Source organism: Natator depressus, chromosome 2 (assembly GCF_965152275.1).
Source record: "Natator depressus isolate rNatDep1 chromosome 2, rNatDep2.hap1, whole genome shotgun sequence".
Taxonomy (NCBI): domain Eukaryota; kingdom Metazoa; phylum Chordata; order Testudines; family Cheloniidae; genus Natator; species Natator depressus.
The window spans coordinates 77,602,225-77,628,104 of record NC_134235.1 but is presented as its reverse complement, the minus strand read 5'-3'; the positions used below and the strand labels follow the sequence as shown (position 1 = coordinate 77,628,104).

The 25,880-nt window shown below is 42.9% G+C and overlaps 1 protein-coding gene across 3 annotated transcripts in view; it reads right to left on the bottom strand.

Annotated features, from left to right (window-relative positions):
- Nucleotides 1-25,880, bottom strand: part of KCTD1 (potassium channel tetramerization domain containing 1) — a 145,776-nt gene that overhangs the window by 82,370 nt on the left and 37,526 nt on the right. The window contains exon 1 of one of the 3 annotated variants that reach the window (XM_074944469.1): nt 16,773-17,089. The exons of 1 other annotated variant lie outside the window; for it this stretch is intronic. Coding sequence is in view for 1 of the 2 variants with exons in the window: in XM_074944467.1 (XP_074800568.1) it covers nt 14,378-16,210 (1,833 nt within the window). In the remaining variant the exon portion in view is untranslated. Of the gene's footprint in view, nt 1-14,377; nt 16,298-16,772; nt 17,090-25,880 lie in introns of those variants that run through there. One more of the 3 variants, XM_074944467.1, reaches the window with a different exon arrangement.

The following is a 25,880-nucleotide window of genomic DNA, read 5'->3' as shown; positions in this document are numbered from 1 at the left end:
AATTTTAAGAAGCAGCTTGAAGAGTAATGGAGTATCGAAGATCACCAGTTTATACAGTAGTTTGATCAAAAACATGTTTCCCCTATTTCCTTATGGAGTTTAAATTAGATGGGCATGAGAAACTGATCCAGACACTACTTCACAGGAGAAATTTCAAGTAGCTTAGGGAAATTAGTTTACTGTGCTTTAGAAGTAAAAACAGTGTTGTCCTTACATGTCACATAAACTACATTATTGAAAATTGATTTCTTATTCTTCAGGCACTTATTCAAGAGCCCAGATTTAAAATAAAACTTTGAAATAAAAACTTTATGGTGATCCATTGGTTTAATTTCAGCTTTGTTTCAGGTAGAAGACGACATTCCTTCAATCACACTTTCATATGGATGATAGGAACCCAATATTTCCGTTGGTTTTGTGACAGCATCTCTTAACTGCTTTGATAGCTGAAGGAAATAAATCAAATGCAAAACCTATTTCAAGTAATCAGTTCACTGTTCTTTTGATTTTTCTCTTATGCCTCCACCTTAAAGACAACGACTTGCTCTTTTTCTCCCTCCTCACATCCCCATTACTTATCTCTAAATCTTCTCCACTCCTTTGTTTCAGTCTCTGCTCAGTTTATATTTGGCTGATTCACACACTCCTTCTCCTCTTTTCTAGTCACCTTTCTCCTATTCTATTCTCACCTCCCCCAACATCACACATGCACAGATACTCCAGCACACTGTGCTCAACCACAGGACCGTTTTTATGGTTTTTGGGGTGGCCAGTGACCCAATTCTTTGGATTCTACCAGTAAGTTATCTAATTTATAATAAAGGGGGTGGAGGTTGGAGAAGGAAGAACAGGAAGGAAATCACGACACAAACCCCAGCTTTATTTACTGGATTTGCATACATGGTGAAGGTTATTTCAGAGAAAGAAATCTGAGATTAGCATGGAGTCTAAGGATACATCTACACTGCATTTTAAAATCCACAGCAGCAAATCTCAGAGCCCAGATCTACAGATTTGGGCTCAGAGATTGCACTACAGCACTAAAAACAGCATTGTAGATGTTGTGGGTCAGGCAAGAAAGACCACCCCTCCCCCTGGGCTCCACTAGCCCAAGCCACAGCTTCTACACTGCTGTTTTTAGTGTTGTAGTGCTGGCTCAAATTTGCAGACCTGGGCTCTTACACACTCCGCCATGGGTTTGAAAATGCAGAAAATGCCCTAAAGGGCCTCAAAATTCAAGGAACCCAGAGCTGCAGGTTCCATAACCTTTAATGTAGGGTCACAGAGTTTGGGTCTACATTTGCACTTCTATTATTTCTATTTGTTTGTGTGAGAAAGAACAAAATCAAGATCATGCTCCTATAGCACTGCAGAAAGGCACAGATAGAAGTAGTAAAAATGTACATCACTGAACTAGGCAAATATGACTACTACATAGGAGGAGCATGTACTGTAAATTGAATAATAAGATGCTATTGTTGTGGAGTCCATTTTTTGACTATAGCTACACTAACAATTTGTAACTGACCCCATCTCCCTATTAAATCTTAGCTGCAGATTTCCTAGTTTTGTTATCAATTTCACTGACATCGCAACCCACATAAACAAGATTTGAAAGAAACATTCCCCATTTTAATTTCCTTGCTTTATGGTACTTCTTTATCCAAATATCTGAAGTATGTCCGACCACCAAATTAGCAGTGGAAGTTGGGGGAGGTTTTTTAAACAATGATTTGGGCACAGTCTAGTGTAGTATCTGGTACATCATTTGCTGAACAACTACTGCATTCTACCCTTACAGGAGAACAGACTTCATCTGATGGCTCTGTACCTCTAAATACTATGATCCTAAAAATCTCTAAACAACTGAAATAGTATGCAAAACCAGCTGAAATTTTACTGTCAGATATCATTCATCACTGTAACAATTACTACAAATTCTGTACTCAGTGTGTCAGGTCTGGGACACCTTTTGTATTTATGACACTGCATTAATAGTCAGGAAGTGAGTATATTTATAGAAATTTAACATTACTATAACTATTTATTTGTCTCAGTTTATATTTTGAAGAAACTGACCAGGCTGCAGTCACATTTTAAAAGGGTTCCCCTTAGCTGTGTTACTAACACCATGTTCGTGAACTGAATACAAAAAAATTAAAAATCTCTGTTATTTCTTCTATGTTCCCACTCTTTGCAATTCACTTAAGTATATTTTTAGTTCCATACACAGGCACAATGCTTGGGTTTAAATAATTAGTGAAAATGTTACTATTTAATAGAAGATTTAGTAACATTTTAAAATATTTCTAGTTTTAGGTCCAAGCTACTTGATAACAGCAAGTGGATAATAGCCTATTTTGACAAATTACATTCCTACTCAGCTATAATGAACTTGGGACACTTCTAAAGCATTTTGCAAAAATGTCTAAATCAGAGAATGTTGAGGAGCAGCTTAGAAGTAAGGAAACAGCTTATGTTTAAAGTGCTTTTAATGGAAACAGTCATAACAAATGTAATCAGCAAGTGTCAAACTGTACCCAAGGCTCATTTTGGAGAGAGATGTCAATACAACATATGACAACTGAATGTTTTAAATTTGAGGAAGTATAGTTTTTGACCAAGTTGACAAAATTGAGAGGTGCTTTTTAAAAATAATGCATTATTTATGCTGTATATCTAATAGAAGGTGACTTCTAAATGTTTTTGAAGAGATGAAAAAAATAGGACTGCTTTAAAAATGTACCAAATACTCAAAAAAAAACCCAAACAAAAACAAAAAACCTAGCACGAAGGGAAGGAAGCTTTCAGCATGTGTTTAAGAAATGTCAGATTAGAAGTTCAGTTTATTCACAAAAAAATTCCTTGGCTATACTACAAATACCACTTTGGATTACCGGAATTGAACATCTTAAAAACCTAATTTGTTTTATCACTAGATCTACTGTTGGCAAAGACAGTGACATGAGAAAAGGTAATAAAGCAGAGTAGTCAGTTTCATTTTTGTTTATAACTGATATCTGGAAAATTTTACTGGCAGGCTCTTGGGCACCATGTTGCAATGTTTGGGTTGCAACCACGAATGGAGAAAATTCATTTTAAATGTTTCCACTGGAATTATTAAAACACAAAATTAACTCATGGAAACACTGGCCTTCAGTTTGACAAAAAGCTTGGTTTTTACATAGCTGTAGGGACAATTTAGCTTCACAGGGTCCCTTTAACTTCAAAAAGGGACTTTTCATCATCTTGCAGCCCCATTTTTGCTGGCTACTGTTTGGTGCAACCTCACAGCACGTGTTCTGTTGGTGACATCACACTCAGTATAGAACCCCATTGTAAACAAAGCGTGTTCTTATATACAATAATGCTTTAGTGTCTAAAAATTTAGTGTTTGCAATATAGATATTTTTTAAAAAAAGTCTTTGAAGCCCGTGAAATAGTATACAGAAAATACTTAGTTATGGGCCTGCTTCAGTGCACAGCAGAGTCCTTGTAGAGTAGGACATCACCAGCAGAACACCTGCAGTAGTGTCACCAACTAAAAGAAAAATGCAAGATGTGTTAAATGTAATGCCCCCATTTATTTGGTAATTTGGCACATCACATTTAAATTATTTTAATTTTTATACTCCAAAACAATCTCTGCAAGTCATCTTTTGTCTTGACATTCTTTATAAAAAGATCTATTGGAAATGTAGGAGAGAGAGAAAAAAAAAAATCAGTTATAGACCTGCTATGGGTTCTAGACAGCGCAGCCAGAAACAAATTTTAATCAAGACAGAGGATACACTATAACAAAATTCTTGTACCAAGGCCACAATCACAGTTCACTGAATCAAGTTTAAACTAATAATAAAAATCTTTCCAAAAAGGGTCCCTTTAAAAAGTGAGATCTTATGTCTATTACAAAAACTTTTTAAACTGTAGAATTTCTAAGCCAATTACTTGCAATGAATGGCAGATTCAACAGTGATGGGCACTGAAGAAAAAACAAACCTTAATTTTCCATATCAACATATCAAATATTCATAAAATTCAAGAGCTGAATGATTAGAGACAGAGGAGAACCCTTAAACAGGTAACTAATTTGCACATATTCTGCATATTTTTATATATGCATGCCATTCAGCACCTTTGATTCTTTAGCCTGTGGGGTTGTCTATTATGACAGCTAAGCCCCCATCTATGCTTTCCAACTCATCTGCAGAACTATCACTACTAGATGCCATCTCCCCAAACAAGGTTTCCTTCTAATTATGCATCAAGACTGTACGTGATAATTACAGCACTTACAGTCACTTACACATTGCTAAATAGCATGCGATCCTTCCCTCGTATTACATCAAGCATATGAAAAGTAGCTATTTGTCCCTTATTAAAAAGGGGTGAAGGAAGGAAGGATACTACTTATCCTATATTTGAAATACAGCCAAGGCTGGGAGAGAGGAAGGGTAGGTGTAAAACAACCCAAAACAGATCATCCCAGCTGAATTAAGTTCTCAATTAAGTTCAACATTGGCTCCACATCTAGTTGGCACCCGCTATCAAGTGGAGTGCCCCAAGGGTCAGTCCTGGGGCCGGTTTTGTTCAATATCTTCATAAATGATCTGGAGGATGGTGTGGATTGCACCCTCAGCAAGTTTGCAGATGACACTAAACTGGAAGGAGAGGTAGATACGCTGGAGGGTAGGGATAGGATACAGAGAGACCTAGACAAATTAGAGGATTGGGCCAAAAGAAATCTGATGAGGTTCAACAAAGACAAGTGCAGAGTCCTGCACTTAGGACGGAAGAATCCCATGCACCGCTACAGACTAGGGACCGAATGGCTAGGCAGCAGTTCTGCAGAAAAGGACCTAGCGGTTACAGTGGACGAGAAGCTGGATATGAGTCAACAGTGTATCCTTGTTGCCAAGAAGGCCAATGGCATTTTGGGATGTATAAGTAGGGGCATTGCCAGCAGATCGAGGGACGGGATCGTTCCCCTCTATTCGACACTGGTGAGGGTCATCTGGAGTACTGTGTCCAGTTTTGGGCCCCACACTACAAGAAGGATGTGGAAAAATTGGAAAGAGTCCAGCGGAGGACAACAAAAATGATTAGGGGACTGGAACACCTGACTTATGAGGAGAGGCTGAGGGAACTGGGGATGTTTAGTCTGCGGAAGAGAAGAATGAGGGGGGATTTGATAGCTGCTTTCAACTACCTGAAAGGGGGTTCCAAAGAGGATGGATCTAGACTGTTCTCAGTGGTAGCAGATGACAGAACAAGGAGTAATGGTCTCAAGTTGCAGTGGGGGAGATTTAGGTTGAATATTAGGAAAAACTGTTTCACTAGGGGTGTGGTGAAACACTGGAATGCGTTACCTAGGGAGGTGGTGGAACCTCCTTCCTTCGAAGTTTTTAAGGTCAGGCTTGACAAAGCCCTGGCTGGGATGATTTAGTTGGGGATTGGTCCTGCTTTGAGCAGGGGGTTGGACTACATGACCTCCTGAGGTCCCTTCCAACCCTGATATTCTATGATTGAAAAGTGAAATCCTCTGTTTAGGCACAGGTTTGGAAACCTGTTCATTAGGCTAAACACATCACATTCCACATCCAAAAACAAAACAACCATTATAGGAAGATCAGAGCTCTCAACGCTTCTTTCCCAGATTCTCTGTATAACCCTGCCATAACACTTGGTAATTTACCCATTGATGACAACCGGTATCACTGATAGGGAAGTTTCCTGTTCTAGAGGATGCTTTTGATAACCCTTAACTACCACAACAGATACTCATGTGCACAGATAGCTTACTAATGAAATTAGATCCCCCGCCCCAATCAATAACTCAAACCCAAGCTCCCTGTTAGACAACACAGAATGCTATCCATTTAAGATTCTAATATTCTTTAGCCTACCTCTAGCAACTCAAGACCAAACAACAAAAAAATTGCAAACTGTTCTTCATTCAGACCCACTGTGCTTTGTTGCCATTTTAAGCCACACTGTAAGAGCATATATTTAACATCATCACACAAAGTGAACACATTCGTAAAGATAGAACAAACTTAAGGATAGAATGCCATTGAAAGTTATGGAGAAATCCTATTTGGAATTTCTCCAAAAACTCTTAAGGATTCTGAATATGGAAGAATGAACATGCACAGATTAAATGTAAACATCTTAAAACATGCTGAGATTATAGATGCACATGAACAAGTTATGTTGAGATTCTCACAGAACTTGTGGTTCAGTCCCCATGTGCATAAGTAGTAGCGTGTATACTGGAGGGAGAAGATGAAACCTTACTAGCGAAAGGTTAAAACCAAAAATTGCCTTTCACATGAACCCTTGTATCTTGTCTCCCATCTACAGAATGCCTCATATCAGAGCACTGCCCTCCTCCAAACAGACTGCGGAGCTCCGAACTTTGGAACGCCCTCCACCCTCCCCACACACGCTTTATAGGATCAGCAGAAGAAACTTCACTCTTATCCTTATCCTCATAGCTGCTCAGTATTGAAAAGCTACTCTCAAATGTTCTTTCCCACCCTACAAGCTACCAAGAGAGGAGGTTGGGAAGAAGAGACAACTGTTTCCTTCCTGTACCACTAAAGGATTTTTTGGGTTTCGTGTCAGCAGGGAAGTTAGTTCCCTTCCTCCAAAGTTGTGTTATTGTATTTTATTTTAATAAATCAAACATTTATGATATAGAACATGACAGCTCTGGTTGCTGAAAGAAATAAAGTTATTTTTAATTAGTGCATTTAATCTTTAACAAAGATGAATTCATGCAGTTTTGTATTTCGTTTCCCTTATTTTTAGGGAGAGGGACTGCAATTGAACTAAATGTGCAGTGTGAAATTTAACTGTTTTCATATGTTTATGTAGTCAACATGTAATTCATAAAAACATGGAATGTCTGTTTAATTAAAATGCATCTGTCTTAATTACAAAAATGCACAACTGCAAATAGGCATGCATATTTCTGTGCGTGCATGTGCCTGTGTGTATTACAAGCACTATGTCTTGGGACTCACAAAGTTTAGTGGAAAGTTATATACTCCATATGTAGAAAAGGAGTTCAGTTATTTCTAAATTAAAAATTACATTCAAATACATTAAAAGGTACTTGCCTTTATTAAGAATTAAGTGCTTAGGACATTTGAAGTTTTCAGATTAATTTGTTTGAGTTGTCAGAGTGCAAAGATGCATGCAAGGTTGTAAAAAAACATGAAAGGGATGTTTTTTCATATGGATAGCTGAAAAACAACCAAATGGGATTATATATCTCATGTCTGCCCACTATTCCCCCAAAATTATATATAGATTGTATTAGCATAAAAAAAACTCAGGAAAAAGAGAGAGAGTGTCCCTCAAGCATAATTATATACATTTGTTATCACTAATAAATCTATTTTATATCAGACAATTCCGTCACTGACATTTATTCATTGAATCCAAAACATATTTGAGATATATATATATATATAAAAAATTAACTGGCACAAAGATATGTTATCATATCCTTAATTATTCCCCCCCCCCCCAAAAGAGTGTATGTGCTTCTGAAACAGAAAAGCAAAAAAAAAAAGACACTTGGAAGAGAGATTATGAACAAAAGCTCTTCTAAAGTGACTGAAAATCTACAACACAGCTAATTAGGTTCCAGCTTCTAACACAATAGTGGGTGTACCATGGTCTGTTATCAAGTATATAGCCAACGGCACCAGACAATACAACCCCACATTCAATTTAATTACAGCCCATGGCTTTTGCAGAAGTGGTGTGTTTCAAAGGGTTTAAGCACTCATTTATTTCTAGACCTACATGAAATAAGGCAGCTCACTGTCATACAGACTCACCAATTAGACTCAACAGTTTCTGATCTCTTGCTCTCTGGAAGGAGAGCAGTGGGCAATGAGAAGCCTTTTACAGCACAATCCCACAAGCTTTTTAAAAAGCTTTCAGCTTCCTGTAACATTAAAAGTTTGTGCATTTCAGCTTTGATGTTCATAGAACAAGAGTACTGACTTAATCATTTCAGATTCTGTAGAATACTTAAAAAAGCTTTGTCAATGCAACACTCTAGTCATGATGCTCTTTTCTTTCCTTGATTGTATCAAAAAGGTCATCTGTCTGATTTATACAAAATTGATTTCTTGTTGCTTCTTATCAAAGTCTTCTGAAGGCTTGCCCCATGAAAGTCTACAATAGCTCATTTTGACCAAACGGCATGATGCAATTAGCAGAAAAGCCTGGTCAACTCCTCATCAGTAACTCCTACTTTTAATCGGGCTGTCAATTAAATCGCGGTTAACTCACGCAACTAAAAATATTAATCATGATTAAAAAAATTAACCGTGATTAATCGCGCTGTAAAACAATAGAATACCAATTGAAATGTATTACATATTTCAGATGTTTTTCTACATTTTCAAGTATATCGATTTCAATTACAACACAGAATACGAAGTGTACAGTGATCACTTTATTTTTTATTACCAATATCTGCACTGTAAAAATGATAAAAGAAATAGTATTTTTCAGTTCACCTCATACAAGTCTTGCAGTGCAATCTCAACCACGGAAGTGCAACTTACAAGTGTAGTTTTTTTGTTAAATAACTGCACTCAAAAACAAAACAATGTAAAACTTTAGAGCCTACAAGTCCACTCAGTCCTACTTGTTTCTCTTAGCGATTGGCTGAACAAGAAGTTTGTTTACATTTACAGGAGATAATGCTGCCCACTTAGTCACCTAAAATTGAAAACAGACATTCACATGGCACTGTTGTAGATGGCATCACAAGATATTTACATGCCAGATGTGCTAAAGATTCATATGCCTCTTCATGCTTCAGCTATCGTTCCAGACAACATGCTTCCATGCGGACGACACTCGTTAAAAAAAAAATGCATTAATTAAAATTTGTGACTGAACTTCTTGGGGGAGAATTGCATGCCCCTTGCTCTGTTTTACCTGCATTCTGCCATATATTTCATGTTATAGCAGTCTCGGATGATGACCAGGCACATGTTTGTTTTAAGAACACTTTCACTGCAAATTTCACAAAATGCAATGAAGATAACAATGTGAAATTTCTAAAGATAGCTACAGCACTCGACCCAAAATTTAAGAATCTGAAGTGCCTTCCAAAATCCGAGAGGGACGAATTGTGGAGCAAGCTTTCAGAAGTCTTAAAAAAGCAACACACTGATGCAGAAACTACAGAACCCAATCCACCAAAAAAGAAAGTCAACCTTCTGCTGGTGGCATCTGACCCAGATGATGAACATAAACTATTACTTACAGTTTAATAATTAATTAGTAATTAATAATTAATTACTATCCTTGCAACAAAGCCCATTGCCAACTGTGTCCACATATCTATTCAGGGGACACCATCATAGGGCCTAATCACATCAGCCATACTATCAGAGGCTCATTCACCCGCACATCTACCAATGTGATATATGCCATCATGTGCTAGTAACGTCCCTCTGCCATGTACATTGGTCAAACCGGACAGTCTCTACGTAAAAGAATAAAATGGACACAAATCAGATGTCAAGAATTATAACATTCAAAAACCAGTTGGAGAACACTTCAATCTCTCTGGTCACTCGATTACAGACCTAAAAGTGGCAATTCTTCAACAAAAAAACTTCAAAAACAGACTCCAACGAGAGACTGCTGCACTGGAATTAATTTGCAAACTGGATACAATTAACTTAGGCTTGAATAGAGACTGGGAGTGGATGGGTCATTGCACAAAGTAAACCTATTTCCCCATGTTTATTCCCCCCCTCCCCCCGTTCCGCAGACGTTCTTGTCAACTGCTGGAAATGGCCCACCTTGATTATCACTACAAAAGGTTCCCCCGCTGGTAATAGCTCACCTTAAGTGATCACTCTCGTTACAGGTTTCAGAGTAGAAGCCGTGTTAGTCTGTATCCGCACAAAAAAAAAAAAAAAAAAAAAAAAAAAAAGGAGTACTTGTGGCACCTTAGAGACAAACAAATTTATTTGAGCATAAGCTTTCGTGAGCTACAGCTCACTTCATCGGATGCCCCGATGCATCCAATGAAGTGAGCTGTAGCTCACAAAAGCTTGTGCTCAGATAAATTTGTTTGTCTCTAAGGTGCAACAAGTACTCCTTTTCTTTTTAAACACACACAAAACCAACATGTTATTTGCCAATCACTCTTCACTCAGTTTTTGTGTTCCTGCCTTTGAGGCATGAATCTTGTCTTTTTTTATTATTATTATTATTATTAATAATAATAAGTAGCACCTGGAGTCCCAGTACCATTGTGCTATGCACTGTACGAACGTATACCAAAGCAAGGGCCCTGCTCTCAAGAGCCTACATTCTAAGTAGCTTTGTTATCTTATATGCTTGTACAGCACCCAGCACAATGAGGCTTTGGTTTTACTATGGTACAAACACAAATTTTAAAGCAAACAGAATTATTTTTCCACTTTTATAGTAATGTTATATTTCTAAGTTTCAAGAATTAAACCAAGTAGATAGGTTCTTACCCAAAAATGAACCAAAAACCCCAGACAGACTTATCAGCTGTGTCTGCTGCATACTTAAGGAGATAAAGTACTTCCCCCCCCCCCACCTCTTGCCTTTTCAAAACTTAGAAAGCTGGTTCTGATTTCAATTCTGTCAACACATGGCTTTTCTCTGAAGCATTTAAGGCAATGAAAACTCACATGCTCCATAACAGAAAGCTAGCCCTGGTTTCAACTTTGAAAGCCTGATGAACACTTGCAACATAGTGATGACAAACGCAAACACTGCTCATGCTTTAACTATTATAAGTTTGATAGGATTTATATTTTGATATTTATGGAATTCTTCAGAAGTACCTAGAACACAACTGTGCTACAGAACCACCATAGCAGAAGCTTTTTCTGAAATGATGGGTAATTTTTTCCCCCCTGGCAGAAGCCAATCTGTTTTTCTTAGACCTATTTTTGGCTATTATAACTGTACTAAGTTCAGTATGTATCAAGTCTATAAATCTCAACAGCTACCACATGGCAACATCAAAAGCTTAAACTTCAGCTATTATTCATCTTTCAATAATACTAGAGATGAACAACAGCTAAATTACATCCTTCTGTCATCAACTTCAGCTGAAGTACTGTTAGTGGCAGGAAAATTGCTACGCTTCAGAGCAAATAAAGACTGAAGTGAAGGTGGTGGCACGATGGTACAGTAGTGTATGTTTAAAATATACTGTATAATGTCTCTCAGGACTGCAACCTAAAGCAATAGCTGGATCAAAATGTGTCAAGACAAACACTTAATGTACCTTTCCCTGGCTCAGGAGGAGGCTCCTACAGCAGTTCTGCAAACAGCACTAAAAGGCATCTCAGGGTTAAGAAGAAAGACGAAGCAGCAATGATAATCCATAAAATTAATAGCCTTCTCAAACTCTGAACTAAATAAATTAAATAAATCCAGTTTAATACTTTTGTTTCACTCCTCTTTTATACCTTGCTTAAAGTCACTAATGCTATGAAAAATGCACACATACACAGCGTAAACACACTGTAACCCAGTTTTCATGGTGGGCCAGATTCTGCCACTTATTCACACTGAGTCGTACCTTATGCCACTAGGGAGGCAGAATCTGTCCCTTTATGAATAAACTCATAATAGAGGTCAATAACAGCAGTCTGCAATTGGCAAGTTGACAAATGTTACTGATTTCTTGATAACAATGGACTTCAGTGTCACACCGCTTGAGGAGATCTACTCAGTTAATAAGGCCTAGAAAGTCTTTTTTTATAAGCAATAATGATGGAGGGCCAGGGCATTTCCTGGGGATTAATGACCAGCTGGGATAGCTGATGGCTTGAAGCGATGCCTCAGGCCATTAACCCGAGCCAGTCATTAATTTCCCCAGGAAATGCCCTGGACCTCAATCATTATAGCTATATTATACAAAAGTAGCTAGAGGAGAAAAAGTTTAACATTGACTTTCTATTTAAAAATGGTGTGGAAAAAAAAAAAATTCTATCCCACATTTACAAAGCAACGGTATATTTTCATTCTGTGATATGTCCCATAAGAAAAAAAACAACTGCTCATTCCAGCATCAATTGGAACAGCAAACTTCCCCCAACTATCAGTAAGGATTTAAATTAAATCAGTTTTGTAAAGAAAGCAAAATGAGTCTTTTCTTCAGAAGCGAGTGTGTAGTTTGTTCACCATTAGATGAGCTATACAAGGATGAATTGGACGTTCCCATATAATTACTTCAAAATTGACGCTAACATTGTCACAGAGTTCTCATTTCTTTTTTGACTATATTAAGAAAAAAAAACAAACATCTACTTTATATATTTCTGTCTTAATAGCCTGGCTTTTTGTCTGTAATTGTCATTGGTATTAAAAAAAAAAAAAAAAAACACACGACAATACAGCACTTAAACTTCCCCTTAGGTAAGCTTTATGTAAGCATTATAAGCAGCAGTAGAAATTTCAAGATATGGCCTGGTATCAAACTATACAGTATTATGACTCAAGGAGAACTACATTAACTAAGACAAATAAAGTGGCCCATCTTGATAAAAGTAAAAGTGTGTTTAACCATAAACGTCTGTCTGTCAAGCTCAGTTGCCTTATTCCCTTGGTCTCTTCCTTACTCATGTACACAGAGCTATTCTAAACTAAAATACCTTTAAAGTTTTAAAATATCTTTCCAAGTCATAAGCCAATGAATGGGTAAGTTTACGGTTAAAAATATAGTGAAGAGAGTTAGCTTATATCTGAAATAATAAGCTAGAACAAAAACACTATCTGTTCATAATCAACCCTCTAAGCTATTCAAAGACACCAGATATACACAGCAGGAGATCAAACTACAGTACTGCACTCAAGTGACCAAAACCCTCCACTAATAAGGAGAGGTCACATTTATTTTAGACAACATAAATACTATAATTCACAGAAAGATTCTTTTTTTCAATTAGCCTTCAGGCTGGTTGATTAGCTGGCACACTGTTTGAAAGGGTCAGTTTGTCCAGAACTGGTATTTCCACTTTGAAAACTGCTCAGGCATGTCATATACCTGTGTTCACTGAACAGTGCTCTTTCAGGCCTATGACTGAGATGATTATTGCTTGACACCAGAATGTCAGAGGGTGTTTTGTAATCACCTACTGCAGCTAGCATTAAAAGTATTGCCCGAAACATAGTATTTTACGGAGTGCAACATAACCGAAGAAAGTTTTGCAGATTTAGTTAGAATGAATTCCTACTTCCAACTCAACAGTAAAAGTATTCTTCGGTATATCTTTTAATTAAGAGTCCTAAGGTAACTTTGGGTTTAAACCCACCAAAAAAATCAACAGGAAAGGATTGGGAGAAGGGGGCATGTGTATAGGTGGAAGGGTTGTTGATGCATACACCAAAACCTATACCTATTCAATGGTTTTGACAAGGCTAATTTGCTTACATGAAACATACCTACCTAATCTCATCTCCTTCCACACAGTTACACTATGGCTAACTCAAGGAATTTTGCTGTTACTATATATTTTGACATTATCGAATGCTGTCTATTTTGACACAATGGTAACTAATGCAACTGTGCAACTAAAGCCAATTTACTTTTTTTAAAATAATGGTTGCCAGGAAACAGAGCTATTTTAATAAACACACACAAGATGAATGCAATTGTCACATTAACTCTCCTGAAAACTTCTACAGTTTAAAATTACACCCTCTTTACTAAGGTGTAATTGAGTATTTTCTGGTCTGTTTCCTGCATTTATGAGGTTATTTAAACAACTCATTAGCACATCAAGATCATGCATGCTAATTATCTTTCAAATTCTTATTTAATATTTTGACTTGATTTACATAAAAAACTCTCACACCTACTGTAAAAAGAAAGCAGGAGCCTGCACAGTCCATTTACTAATCCTATCGTTCTGGGAACACAATTCTAAACTTTAGCTTAGGAGTGATTTGGGATTTCATACCTCCTTCTCACAAGGAAGGTGATTAACTCTAAGCTTGCTCTAAGTCACAGAGAGCCCAAACTTGCAGCTAACACCAGAAATCAGGAATCAGTGCAACTACTTAGAGAGCTCCATGGGGGGCGGGGAATGGGGGGCGGGGCGCGCTAAGAGCACGGAAGTTTAGTAACTTGCAACAAGACTATTTCATGCCTGTACAGTGAGACTTGCACTAGAAGGTCAAAGAGGCAGCAGCTGCCTGTCTGAAGTGTCCCAGGGTGCGCAGTGTGCTTTGGTCCTTGGAAAGGGGTCTGGTGTTGGCTGGAGCAGGCGCTGGAGGGGGGGGGAGGGTTGGGAAGCGAAGGAGGGGTTGTGTACAGAGATGGGTCGGGTTTTCTTGTTACCTGTGTGGGGGAAACAATAGCAGGTGAAACTACTGTGGGTGAGTTGGTGCTTCTGTGCCCATTGGCTTCGGGGAGGAGGAGAGGCAGGGGGTCGTGTTTCACTGACACCACCACCACGGAGGCAGCGGCGGCAGCAGCGTCCAGCGGCTCGGCGGGGCGGAGGCAGAGTCTTTTGGGGGACGAGGAGGGGCCGCAGGCATCCCCCCCGGCTGCGGCCGCCCCAGTGTACACCGCCTCGTAGAGGGAGCGCTTGGCCGGGGTCACAGCGGCCGCTTCCGCCTTCACGTGGGGGACGTCGCTGTCTTTGGGGAGGATGTAGGTGTTGGCTGGGGCGGGCGGGGGCCGGTGCCGGTGCCCGCCGTTGAGGATGGCCTGGGCGGCGGTGTAGCAGCCCCCTGCCGCCCCGGCGGGGTGCGGGTGGTGCCCGCCCAGCTTGGTGCCGATGCCGGCGATGCTGTTGAGGGTGGCGATGGAGACGGCGCCGATGCAGTGGTTGGTGTAGGTCTTGGAGAGCTTGGCCGCCTTGGAGAGCATCTGCATGCGGGTGCCCAGCAGGTTCTTGCCGATGGCCTTGTTCTCGTACCAGGTGACATCGCCCTCGCTGCAGTGGTCCCGCGGCCGCTGGAAGAAGGCCTTGCAGAGCGGGTTGCGCTTGGCCAGGTACTTGACGAAGCTGGAGTAGGGGCAGAACTCGGTGCCCGTCTCGTACATGCGGGGCAGGTTCTCCTCGTCGCTGCTCTCCGCCCGCTTCTTGCTCCAGGAGGAGGAGCGCGACTTGTGGTAGGGCCCCAGGGACTTGAAGTAGACGAACTTGCGGCCGTCCTCGTCCATGGCCAGCCCGAAGGAGTCCTCCTCCAGCTCGCGCTGGTTCTCGCGGCCCCGCGTGCAGAAGTACATGCAGGTCTCGAACCAGACCTTGTTGAGCAGCCCGAAGGGGCTCTGCGTGCTGAACACGCTGCAGGTGTACAGCTTGCGCAGGTCCGCCCGCGTGATGGCTTGTTTCTGGACCACCGGCCCCGCGCCCTGCTCCTCCAGCTTGCGGATCACCGCCGCCAGCGTCAGGTTGGCGGCGCGCAGCTCCGGGTCCTTGGTCAGGTCCAGGGTGCGGCAGTAGGGCGGCTCGTTGAGGTAGCGGTTGAGGGAGCTGCGGATGCTGATGAGCGAGGACTTGGAGTAGAGCTGGCCGCTCTTGGAGCGGGCCTCGGCGTAGAAGGAGCGCAGCACCCGGCACAGCGCCCCCTTGTCCATGGTCTCGAAGTCCGGGCTCTGGGACTTCTCGCTCAGGTACTCCCGGAAGATGCGCACCGCGTAGCGGGTGGCCAGCCGGGTGTTCTCGCTCAGCCGGGCCCGCTCGGGGCGCTGCAGTAGCAGGTCGGTCTCCGGGTCCGAGTCCTCCGCGCCCCGGGCGCTAGCGGGGACTGGGGCACCCCCAGCTGCTGCTGCCCCGATGCCGCCGCCACAGCCGCCTCCAAGGCGGCCGCCGCCGCCGCAAGAGGAGTCCAGCCCGCTGCTGCCCCGGTCCATACTGATCATAAGGACCGGCTCGGGCTCCAGCGGCTCCTCCTCGGCGTCCCACTCCAGCCCCATTTCCTCCTCCTCCTCCTCCTCCTCGTCCAGTAGCAGGAACCCCCCATCGGCGCCGTCCTCCTCGTCCCCCGTTATCTGCACCTCCTGGATCTCATCGTCGTCCTCCCCGTCCTCGTCCTCCCCCGCGCTGCAGTAGTGGTGGGGGCGGTGGGTGCCGCCGCGGCCCGGCGGCCGGTCCCCCGCATTGTTCTCCCCGCCGCCGCTGCCGGTGTTCCAGTCGCCGCCGCTGCCAGGCATTCTCGCCATATTGCCGTCTCCCTGCCAGTCCTCGGGCAGGGCGCATGCGCTATATTGGACCGCAGCGCTGGAGAGCTTTTGTGTTTAATGACCTTCAGCTACCGGGAGGCAAAGCTGGGCTCTTAAAGGGGCCGCGCGCTCCCAGCGGCGGCGGGGGCTGCCGCGCGGCGGGAGAGGGAAGGGAGGGCGGAGAGGCAGGCGGCGGTGCGCGGTAGGGGGGGGACGCCAGCGGAGCAACCGCCGGCCTCAGCGCCCAGGCTGCGGGAGCTACTTACCCTCACTCCCTGCCGGCCAGCCCGCGGGCTCTAAGTGATGCCTGGAGAGCAGCACTGCGGCCCCCCCGCCCCTCATCGCCCCCTTGGGGGTCCCGCCCCGTGCTGGGCGCTGGAGCAGCCTCCCGAGCGGGTAAAGCCCGCTCCCCCCACACACCCCCAGGCCCGCGGTGCAGCGAGAGAGGCAGCAGGTGAGACACCGGGGGGGGGGGGGGGCAGGCACTGCACACGGGCGGCTCGGCTCGGCTCCTCCCTGCCTCGCCGCTCTAACTAGCCCCCAGCAGCAAAGTGAAACTCACTCTGGGACGCCGGCGGGAGCGAAACTTCGTGTCATCACTTCAGCCTGGCTCCCCCTTGCCCTCGGAGCCGCTTCGGACCAGGCTCGGGTTCCTTGACACTGCAGCGGCCGGGAAGCAGAGCCCCGGCTGAAGCCCACAGAGGCCGAGTTGGCTGTGCAGGCTGTAGGTACAGGTCCCGCGCAAAGTCCTTTCCGAGAAGAGATCTGCTCTCCCCCCTCTGCTAGCTAAAGACCGGCTCGCAGCCTTGCTGCGTCCGGCTTTGCCAACAGCCCGCTTGGTTCCTGCCTTGTTGTTAAGAAACCAGCAAGTAGCACAGGAAGCCGCCGGGGCTAGGAAAACCCACACAACACTCCGCAGGCAAAGAGGCAGTCCAGATCTATCCGGACCGCGAGGCCAGGCAGCTGCAGACACGGAAAGCGCCGCGCCAGCCGGGCAGAACACAGGCACCAACGTTTTCCTCCGCTCCAGCTTTGCAAAAAGCCTTAAACTTATTTTCAGCTTGATCATTTTAACACTGGATCCTAGTGACAAAATCCACCACTTGGTACACTCTCAGCAGCTCCGAGTCGTGCTCGGTTTCTCATTACTATCATTCTTTTTTTCCGGTGACATTTTGAAGATTTCACAAACTTATCTCAGTGTTGTTCTGATCGTCTCTCTCCCTTCCTCTCACTTTTGTTTTCTACATTGTGAGCATTCAAAAACTTCGTCAAAACAGCACAAAAACATACGCAGCGTCTTCTTTTACAAACAATCCCCCCCCCCATATGGAAAGGAAGTGATCAGAAACCTTAAACACCATCACTACTTAATATCACAAATCTGGATAAATTAATTGACGTTTACTCGGTGCTTTTGCTCCTCCCCTATCCTCCTCACTGACCAAAAATACCCTTCCCCCACCCTTTTCTGTAGTTGGTGTATTTTCAACTAGAACAAAGGTAAGAAGAAATCATGTGAAGAGACAGACAAGTCAGAACAGGTACCAGAATACCCCAGATATGATTCATAGGTAAAAGGGGAGTCTGTGGATTTTGTGATCCACAAAGGTGATGGAAAGTTATGACATTCTCCACATGAATTTTGTTTTTATAATATTAAGAAGGGATTGGTTGTACAGCAATTTTGTTAAACCAGATCACCTCTTTCTGAGATAACACAAATGTCAGCAAGAACTCATAACACATTTTAACTTGAATAATAATTTGCATTTGTTTTTAAAATGCCCACCTCAGTCTATTTGCAAGAGTCTGTCACCCTGTAGGCTTACCACTAATAATCCTCGTTTATAAACAGGTAATGGCCGGAGCCTTGGTAGTGGGCAGTTTATATGGAGTTCAGTTCAGCAGTACAATGATCCATAAAAACTATGGATGAATAATACAAAGCTAGTCTAATACACAAAATTTGAAGGGGAGAGTGCACATCTTATTGGAGGATATGAAAGAATGATGACAATCTTCTCTCTTGCGAAGAAGGCCTCTGCTTCTATCTATATATGGCTCACCTATAAGTAAAAATAAAGCGTGGTCATATTTTGACAAGGGATTTTGTAAAAGTAGGATCAGGTGGTTTCTACATGTATTATGTCAATTTCCAAATCAGAAGTTCTAAGTTTACAGGTGTAAGGGTTTTGTTGTTGTTTTTTTTAAACCTACCAGCTTTGAAAGCCAAGATGGTGTTGTGTGCACTTCACCACCAGAAATATTCAGATGACCAAATGATGCTTTCAATTACACTTGTGCACGTATTGCCTTCTCTGTTTTATCTATGCAGCCCAAGTGGGCATAATTTAAACAAAATGGAGATCCTATTGCAGCACTACCTGTGTAACTTAGTTAACAGTTCTGTTGATCAGTCAAGAAAAAAATCCAATTTTTTCTTATGCTACCATATTTTTGCAGTAATGAGAGAAAAATTAAAATAAAAAAACATCAGAGAAACTGAATACTCAGAGAAAGCAGATCTGCCTAATAAAGTTTTGCCATTTTTGGTCACTTTTTAGAGTACAAATTCATTTTTACAGCCTTTTTAGCCCTGGTTCTATTTCACTGCATGTAAACATACATTTATATTTGAGAATTACTGTGGGATGAAGCCCCCCTCTTCAAAAAAGAAAAAAAAAAGATTATATTCTCTGAACAGAACTCTTCATGCTCAATGGAAAGCTACTTTTCAGACCACACTCCCAAAATAAATAAATTTGCACCTCCACTAATAGGTTAGTTACACCCATGTATGGTGCAGTTCAGTTTATATTTCATCAGTAAGAATTTTCTAACTCCATTCAGATAAATATTTGTAGGCAAAGCTTGATATTCCTCACTATACTATGAAGTTCAAATATGGTAGCTTATTCCTGATATAGATTCAGATTCAATACAAATTTAAGTTCCTCCTCCACTCCACCTCTAGTACTGTGGGAGTTTTGGTGGCTGTTGATTGGTTTGCGGCTATTTTTTGTCAGACAGGTGATTTCTTGATATATAGTTTTATAAATTGAAATAAATATAAGCTGCTACTGTGGGCGGTCATTGCACCTGAAATCAATCTTAATTGCAAAATTGATGGTTGGCAATTAAAGCGGGCATATTAATTTGTCAGAAATTCTTTAATGCTGAGAACCAGGGACTTTTACTCGTTAAGCTTTCTAGAACAATTTTAAGTTTAAGTAATCTATGTGAGTCACAGACCAGACAGCCAGTTATTTTACACAAGGCTAAGCTTCAGTATAGCCCCTGGAGGAGGAACACATATATGAAGTTTGCTAAAGCAATAGCACTCTTTCTGCTGCACTAAAATTATTAATGATAATTGCAAGAGAGAGACAAATTAGTATGTAGAATTGATGTGCAAATTTTAGAGCAGATAAGACAAATTTGAAATAAGCACAACATGATGCTACAGAAAAAGTGCCTAACTATCATGCCCAAAATATAATTGAAAGGAGTACTGTGTTACACCAGAGTAATTGCACAGAAGTCAAAGAAGTCACTGTGCTAACACTAATATAACAGAGCGGAGTATTAAAGGCAGTCATCATATAGGGAGATTTACTATCCAAATAATCTCCTGATATAAATAACTTTCTATCATCTGCTATTTGCAGCCCAGTCCTGAGCCAGAATCTAGGAGACTGTACACTGAAGAGGACTTTAAGTCAGAACAGACATTTACAAAGCTGAGAGACTATGCTGTGGATAAGATCTGAAAGACACAATGAGAAATTGTTCACCTTGGGGGGGGGGGGGGAGGGAATCAATCTCAAGGGCTAGTGATCTACCAATGTCCTAGAGAGTTTATTTTTAAATATAATTCCCATATGTGCTAAAAACGATTAGCTAATTAACAATTGACTTCCATTTTTAAAAATGGAAACTTTTATCGTATAGGGAGGATCACAGAAAACATGAACGCATGTATCTAAAAGAATTCCATATCCCTGAGGACAAAAGGGGGAACCCACCCCCAAAAAACCCCTTATTTTTAAAGTGTAAAAAAAGAAAAGCCATCAGCTTGACAGCTTCTATGTCTGGATGTTCTTTCAATCATTGATTTCTGATTTCAGGAAATATACAACGTTGACAGACCTGGAGTTGCATGTGGAGTCAAGTACATAATGAGTAAGTATAAAGGAAGTAAAAGAACTTTGAGTGAGGCTGGAGAGGAGGAAGGACACCCTGGGCAACCTTAATATAAACATCACTACATGCTTCACTACATATTCTAGACCCCTCAACAAACAGGAGGGAATTTAGAGAACGAAAATAGTTTACAAGGGATTGTAATTGGGGAGAAATTAACAGTTCATCTTGAATATCAGTAAGAAGTCTTCCTGGAGGGGAGACTTAGCCTGCACAGGTGTATCCCAAAAGAACTGGGAGCCCTATTGCTCAAGGCATTTAAAACTAGATTGGCTAAAAGCAACAGAAACTGGACTGTAGAGAATAATTCTACATTGCCTAACCCTCTTTGCCGAAGTCATCTAATTCTAACTGTCATAGTATTACTTAAACCCCAATCAACACATCTACTCCACCTTCCTTGGAGCTCAAAGCCCCAGTTCTGCAATGAGTACTGTGAACATTGTAGGATTGGGGCCTATTCTAACATAAGCCCTATGCACAGTGATAAAATAAGGCATATTTCAAGCAGCATTAAACACATTTTAACTAACAGGATGTTAAACACCACATAACACTATCAAAGTACCTGCCACATTAAGGTTCACCACTGGCCTCAGTTTCCCTTTTTTTCAATCCCTCTAAGTATTCATATGCCACAGAACTAGTATTCCAAATTAAGATCTCCCCTCTGGGTTCTGGTTTATTAATGGTTTTACACTAAAGGTATTCAACTCTTTACCCTTGTATCCAACTCCCCAGCCCTTTGAGGACTTTTATCACTGCTTCCTGCTAGTCTTGCTCCTATTCCAATCCCTCTGCACAGGCAACTCACCAGTTCCACAGTTCTTCACAGCAGCCTGCAAAAGGATAGCTGCCTGGAGAAAAGTCCCACACCAGATCTTTTCCAGTTCCTAATCTCCTTCAACCTGAACTCAGTCTACTTCTCATATAGTCCTTGTAGGTAATCACCAGTTCCCATTATTCTACCTGGTCATGTGTCCCTTCTAGTCAGGTGCTTCATGGGGATTTCCCCAAGAACTAAAAATACCCAGAAGTCCATCCTTAAAAGGCCAAGTGCTGTAATGGACATGTTAAACCTATTTGAGCCTTCTGTAGTGCAGAGCCCAAAAGGGGATTCTGTTTATGAAAACACCATCATTTTCCCCCTTAGCAGAAGCTAAGGAGAAACAGAACACAAGGGTCACCTAAGTGGCTTGTGGAAATGAAGAATGAAACCAGAGTGGGGATGAGGAGATCAAGGTTCAGAATGAGGGATTTGGAAGGGGTCATTGAGAAGACATGCACTATTACCAAAAAAAAAAAAAAAAAAAAGTGCCATTGAACACCATCCAGAGGAATTCTGCCCAAATGTGTGATCCAACAAGTGTAAGGGAATAGGTCCCTCATCCTGCACTGAGAAATGGCTGTTTTGGGCAGTGCTCAAATGACCCTATTTAATCCTTGAGAAGAAGTGGGTTCCTCCCAGAAAAAACAAATGATCATCCCTGAAGGAAAGGAAGAGGTTGCAAAACAAGAAGGATCAACTACATATGGGGGACAAATAATGCAAAAACAGGGATGGGAGTGAGGTTACAGAGTAAAAACAAGGAATTCAGAGGACACTGAACAAAGAACCCTGGACAACGCCCACCACTCAGAGAACAAGTCCTAGGAGTCAGTGGATGCCACCCAGAGAAACTCTGCTCAAATATATGAACAAACAGGTGACAGGAAATAGGCCCCTGTGTCACAGATAATCCACCCTGTTGTCTAGCTTCCTCTTCCTAGATTAATGGGAGGCCATCTTGAACAATGCTAGAAGCAGAGTGATGAAGTCTCTGGACTTTGTGGGACCACAGATAGGATGTACATAAATAAAAAGAGGTGGGGGGATATGCAGCAAAACTTTAAAAGATTGTGGAAGAGGCAGAAAAGGGCCTGCAAACTGGCCCATTGTGGGTATGTATACTCCAGAGTCTCCCTCTGACTGCAAAAAGGCCAAGTGTTGAGGACTCCATGAACCATACCTAAAACCACATATGTGGTCACAGCTCCATGGAGCAGCCACCAACCCATATTCCTGGCAGGCTGTGGAACTAAGGTGGAATGTAAGCTGGCTCACCATGGAGCCTCTTCTTTGGAAGATAGTAATAGGTCCTGTCACTAGTCATCTGAATGGGGTAGGAGGGTGAGGAAATGGATGGTATGGAACACAACTATGTGCATATAGCTGTTCATGAGGCATGACTCATTGACAGACTGTCTGGATGTCATTAAGCCAGATAGTGCACTGGAGGGAGCCAGGGGAACAGGCACAATGTGATGTGTGTACACAGTAGAGCAGTGGTTTTCAAATTTTTTCCTGGAGACCCAGTTGAAGAAAATTGTTGATGCCTGTGACCCAGTGGACCTGGGGATGAGGGTTCTAGGGTGTGGGAGGGGGCTCTGGCCTGGGGCAGTGAATTGGGGTGCAGGAGCGGCTGGGGGCGCAGGAAGGGGCTACAGTTTTGAGGGGGGGCTCAGGGCTGGGGGTTGTGGTGCAGGCTTACCTTCGGCAGGTCCTGGTCAGTCGAGCAGCTGGGGTGCAGAGGCACTGTGTCCCAGAAGTGGCTAGCAGCAGGTCTGGCTCCTAGGTGGAGGCACGTAAGCAGCTCTCACCCGCAGGCACCACCCCCCACCCAGCTCCCCCATTGGCTAGTAACCGGCCCATGGGAGAGCAGCACCAGTGCTCAGGGCAGGGGCAGTACGCAGAGGCCTGTGTGCGCACCCGCCCACCTAGGAGGCTGACCTGCTGTTGGCTGCTTCTGGGGCACAGCATGGTGTTGGAACAGGTAGGGACTAACTTGCCTTAGCTGTGCAGCACTGCTGACGGGACTTAACAGCCCGGTCAGTGGTGCTGACTAGAGCCGCCGTAACCCAGTGCCTTACATTCCGTGACCCAGTACTGGATCATGACGGACAGTTTGAAAACCACTGGTGTACACATTTAACATTGAGAGAGAAGAGAAAATAAAAATAAAAATAAAATAATTTTTAACACAATGCATTTTCCCTGAGTCTACAAGGTCATACCAAAAGTGATGTGCCAATCAATACTAAGGCATGGAACTCAACAACTGTTTTTTTGCAATGTTGTCTATTTCGACTGTAAACTCTTCAGGGAAAGAACTTTAGCATCATATGTCACACACACCTTGCTAGCACGATGAAAATTAAGACCTTTTGAGACTCCTATTTTCAGCTGCAAAAGAAGGGGATGCATTTTTTCCCCAAAAAATACAGGAGAGCTATACTCTCAGGTCTCTCGAGCCATTTGAAGTCACGTTTTATTCGTGCGTTCCCATTTATGGAAGTTTTAGTAACCTCAAACAACTTATGAAAAAGCTGCTATGGAATGCATTATTTAATGGTTTAAGTAAAAATTAATGTTTCAGCTTATATTTTTCTTTGGTTCTGTGATGCTGACTGCAATTTAAAACAGCTGGTTTCTACTATATGATAACAGTTTGTTTAGCTAGTGTCTTTGTTTTGTAGTGTACTTTAGGGGTTCCTTTTGTGGTGTCTATGTTGTGAGGAGTGCACCACTAAGTAGGGTTTCCAACTTTCTAGTCACAAAACCGAACACCCTAGCCCCACGCTCCCCCCCCCAGCACATACCCATTCCCCACCCCTTCCCTGAGGCCCGGCCCCCACTGACTACATTCCCTCTCCCTCAGTGGCTCGCTCTCCCTCAGTCACTTTCAATGACCTGGGGCACGGGGTTGGGGTGTGGGCTCCAGGGTGGGGCCAGAACTGAGGGGTTTAGGGTGCAGGAGGGGGCTCCAGGCTGGGGCAGAGGGATTTGGAATATGGGAGGGCATATGGGCTCTGGGATGAGGGTGCAGGCAGGTGTTCCAGGCTGGGGCTGAGGGATTCAGAGTGCAGGAGGGAGCTATGGGTTGAGGCAGAGGGTTGGGGTGCAGGAGGGGATACAGACTCTGGGGTAGGGCCAGGGATGAGGTGTTAGGGGTGCAGGAGGGGGCTCAGGGCTGGTAGTTAGGGCTCAGGGTTGGGGTGTGGGCGTACCTTGGGCGGCTCCTGGTTAGCAGCCCAACGAGGCTAACGCAGGTTTCCTGCCTGTCCCGGCACTGTGCTGGGCCCTGGAAGCAGCCAGCAGCAGGTCCAGCTCCTAGGCAGGGGAGGGTGGGTAGGAGGCTCCGCCTGCTGCTCTCACCCACAGGAACCCCTCCCCCCCCCAGCACAGCCAATGGGAGTGCTGAGCCGGTGCTCAGGCAGTGTGCAGAGCCCTGTGCGCCCCCCCCCCCCAGGAGCTGGACCTGCTGGCCACTTCCGGGGCACAGCAAGGTGCCAGGAAAGGTAGGGACTAGCCTGCCTTAGCCCTGCAGCACTGCTGACTGGAGCTGCCAGGGTCCCTTTTCGACCGGGCATTCCATCAAAAACTGGACACCTGGCAACCCTACCACTAAGTGTCTGTCTACCTGGGTAAAAAAAGGTGGGTTTTTCCAATCAAATTGGAATTAGAAAAGGTACAGAAAAGGGCAACAAAAATTATTAGGGGTATGGAACAGCTTTCATATGAGGAGTGATTAATAAGACTGGGACTTTTCAACTTGGAAAAGAGATGACTAAGGGGGGAATATGATAGAGGTCTATAAAATCATGACTGGTGTGGAGAAAGTAAATAAGGAAGTGTTATGAGAAGGAGTAAACACAAGAACTAGGGGTCACCAGATGAAATTAATAGGCAGCAGGTTTAAAACAAAAAGAAGTATTCTCTCCCCCCCCCCCCCCAGCACAGTCAACCTGTGGAAGACTTTGCCAGAGGATGTTGTGAAGACCAAGACTATAACAGGCTTAAAAAAAACAAAAACGAACTAGATAAGTTCCTGGAGGATAGGTCCATCAATAGCTATTAGCCAGGATGGGCAGGGATGGTGTACCTAGCTTCTGTTTGCCAGAAGCTGGGAATGGATCACTTGATGATTACCTTTTCTGTTCATTCCCTCTGGGGCACCCAGCACTGGCTACTGTCGGAAGACAGGACAGTGGGCTAAATGGACTTTTGATCTGACCCAGTATGGCTTTTGCGTACTTAAAGTTGATTGAAAACCCTTCCTCACATTTCTGGGGACACATTTTAACCACTTTAAAATTGGATCAGCTCACATGACACACAAAACGTATTGTCATTAAGAATTGCTGTAGCTTCCCTCAGATGGTTTTAGCAAAGAAAATGCGGTCTCTGGATTGTCATGACTGACATTCAAATACAATTAATTAGTTTCTTTTTTTCCTGTCTTAGCTTCATTTGGTAGTGTTTTGGCAAGGTAGGTTTATATAATTCCTGCACCTACATCTGCTCTTGGCCAACTCAAGAAGTTTTCTGGCATTGTAATAATGCAATGACATAATTAATATTGCCTTCTCACTGCAATGTCACATATATAAATCTCTAGTTATGCTATAAGATTTATACACACAA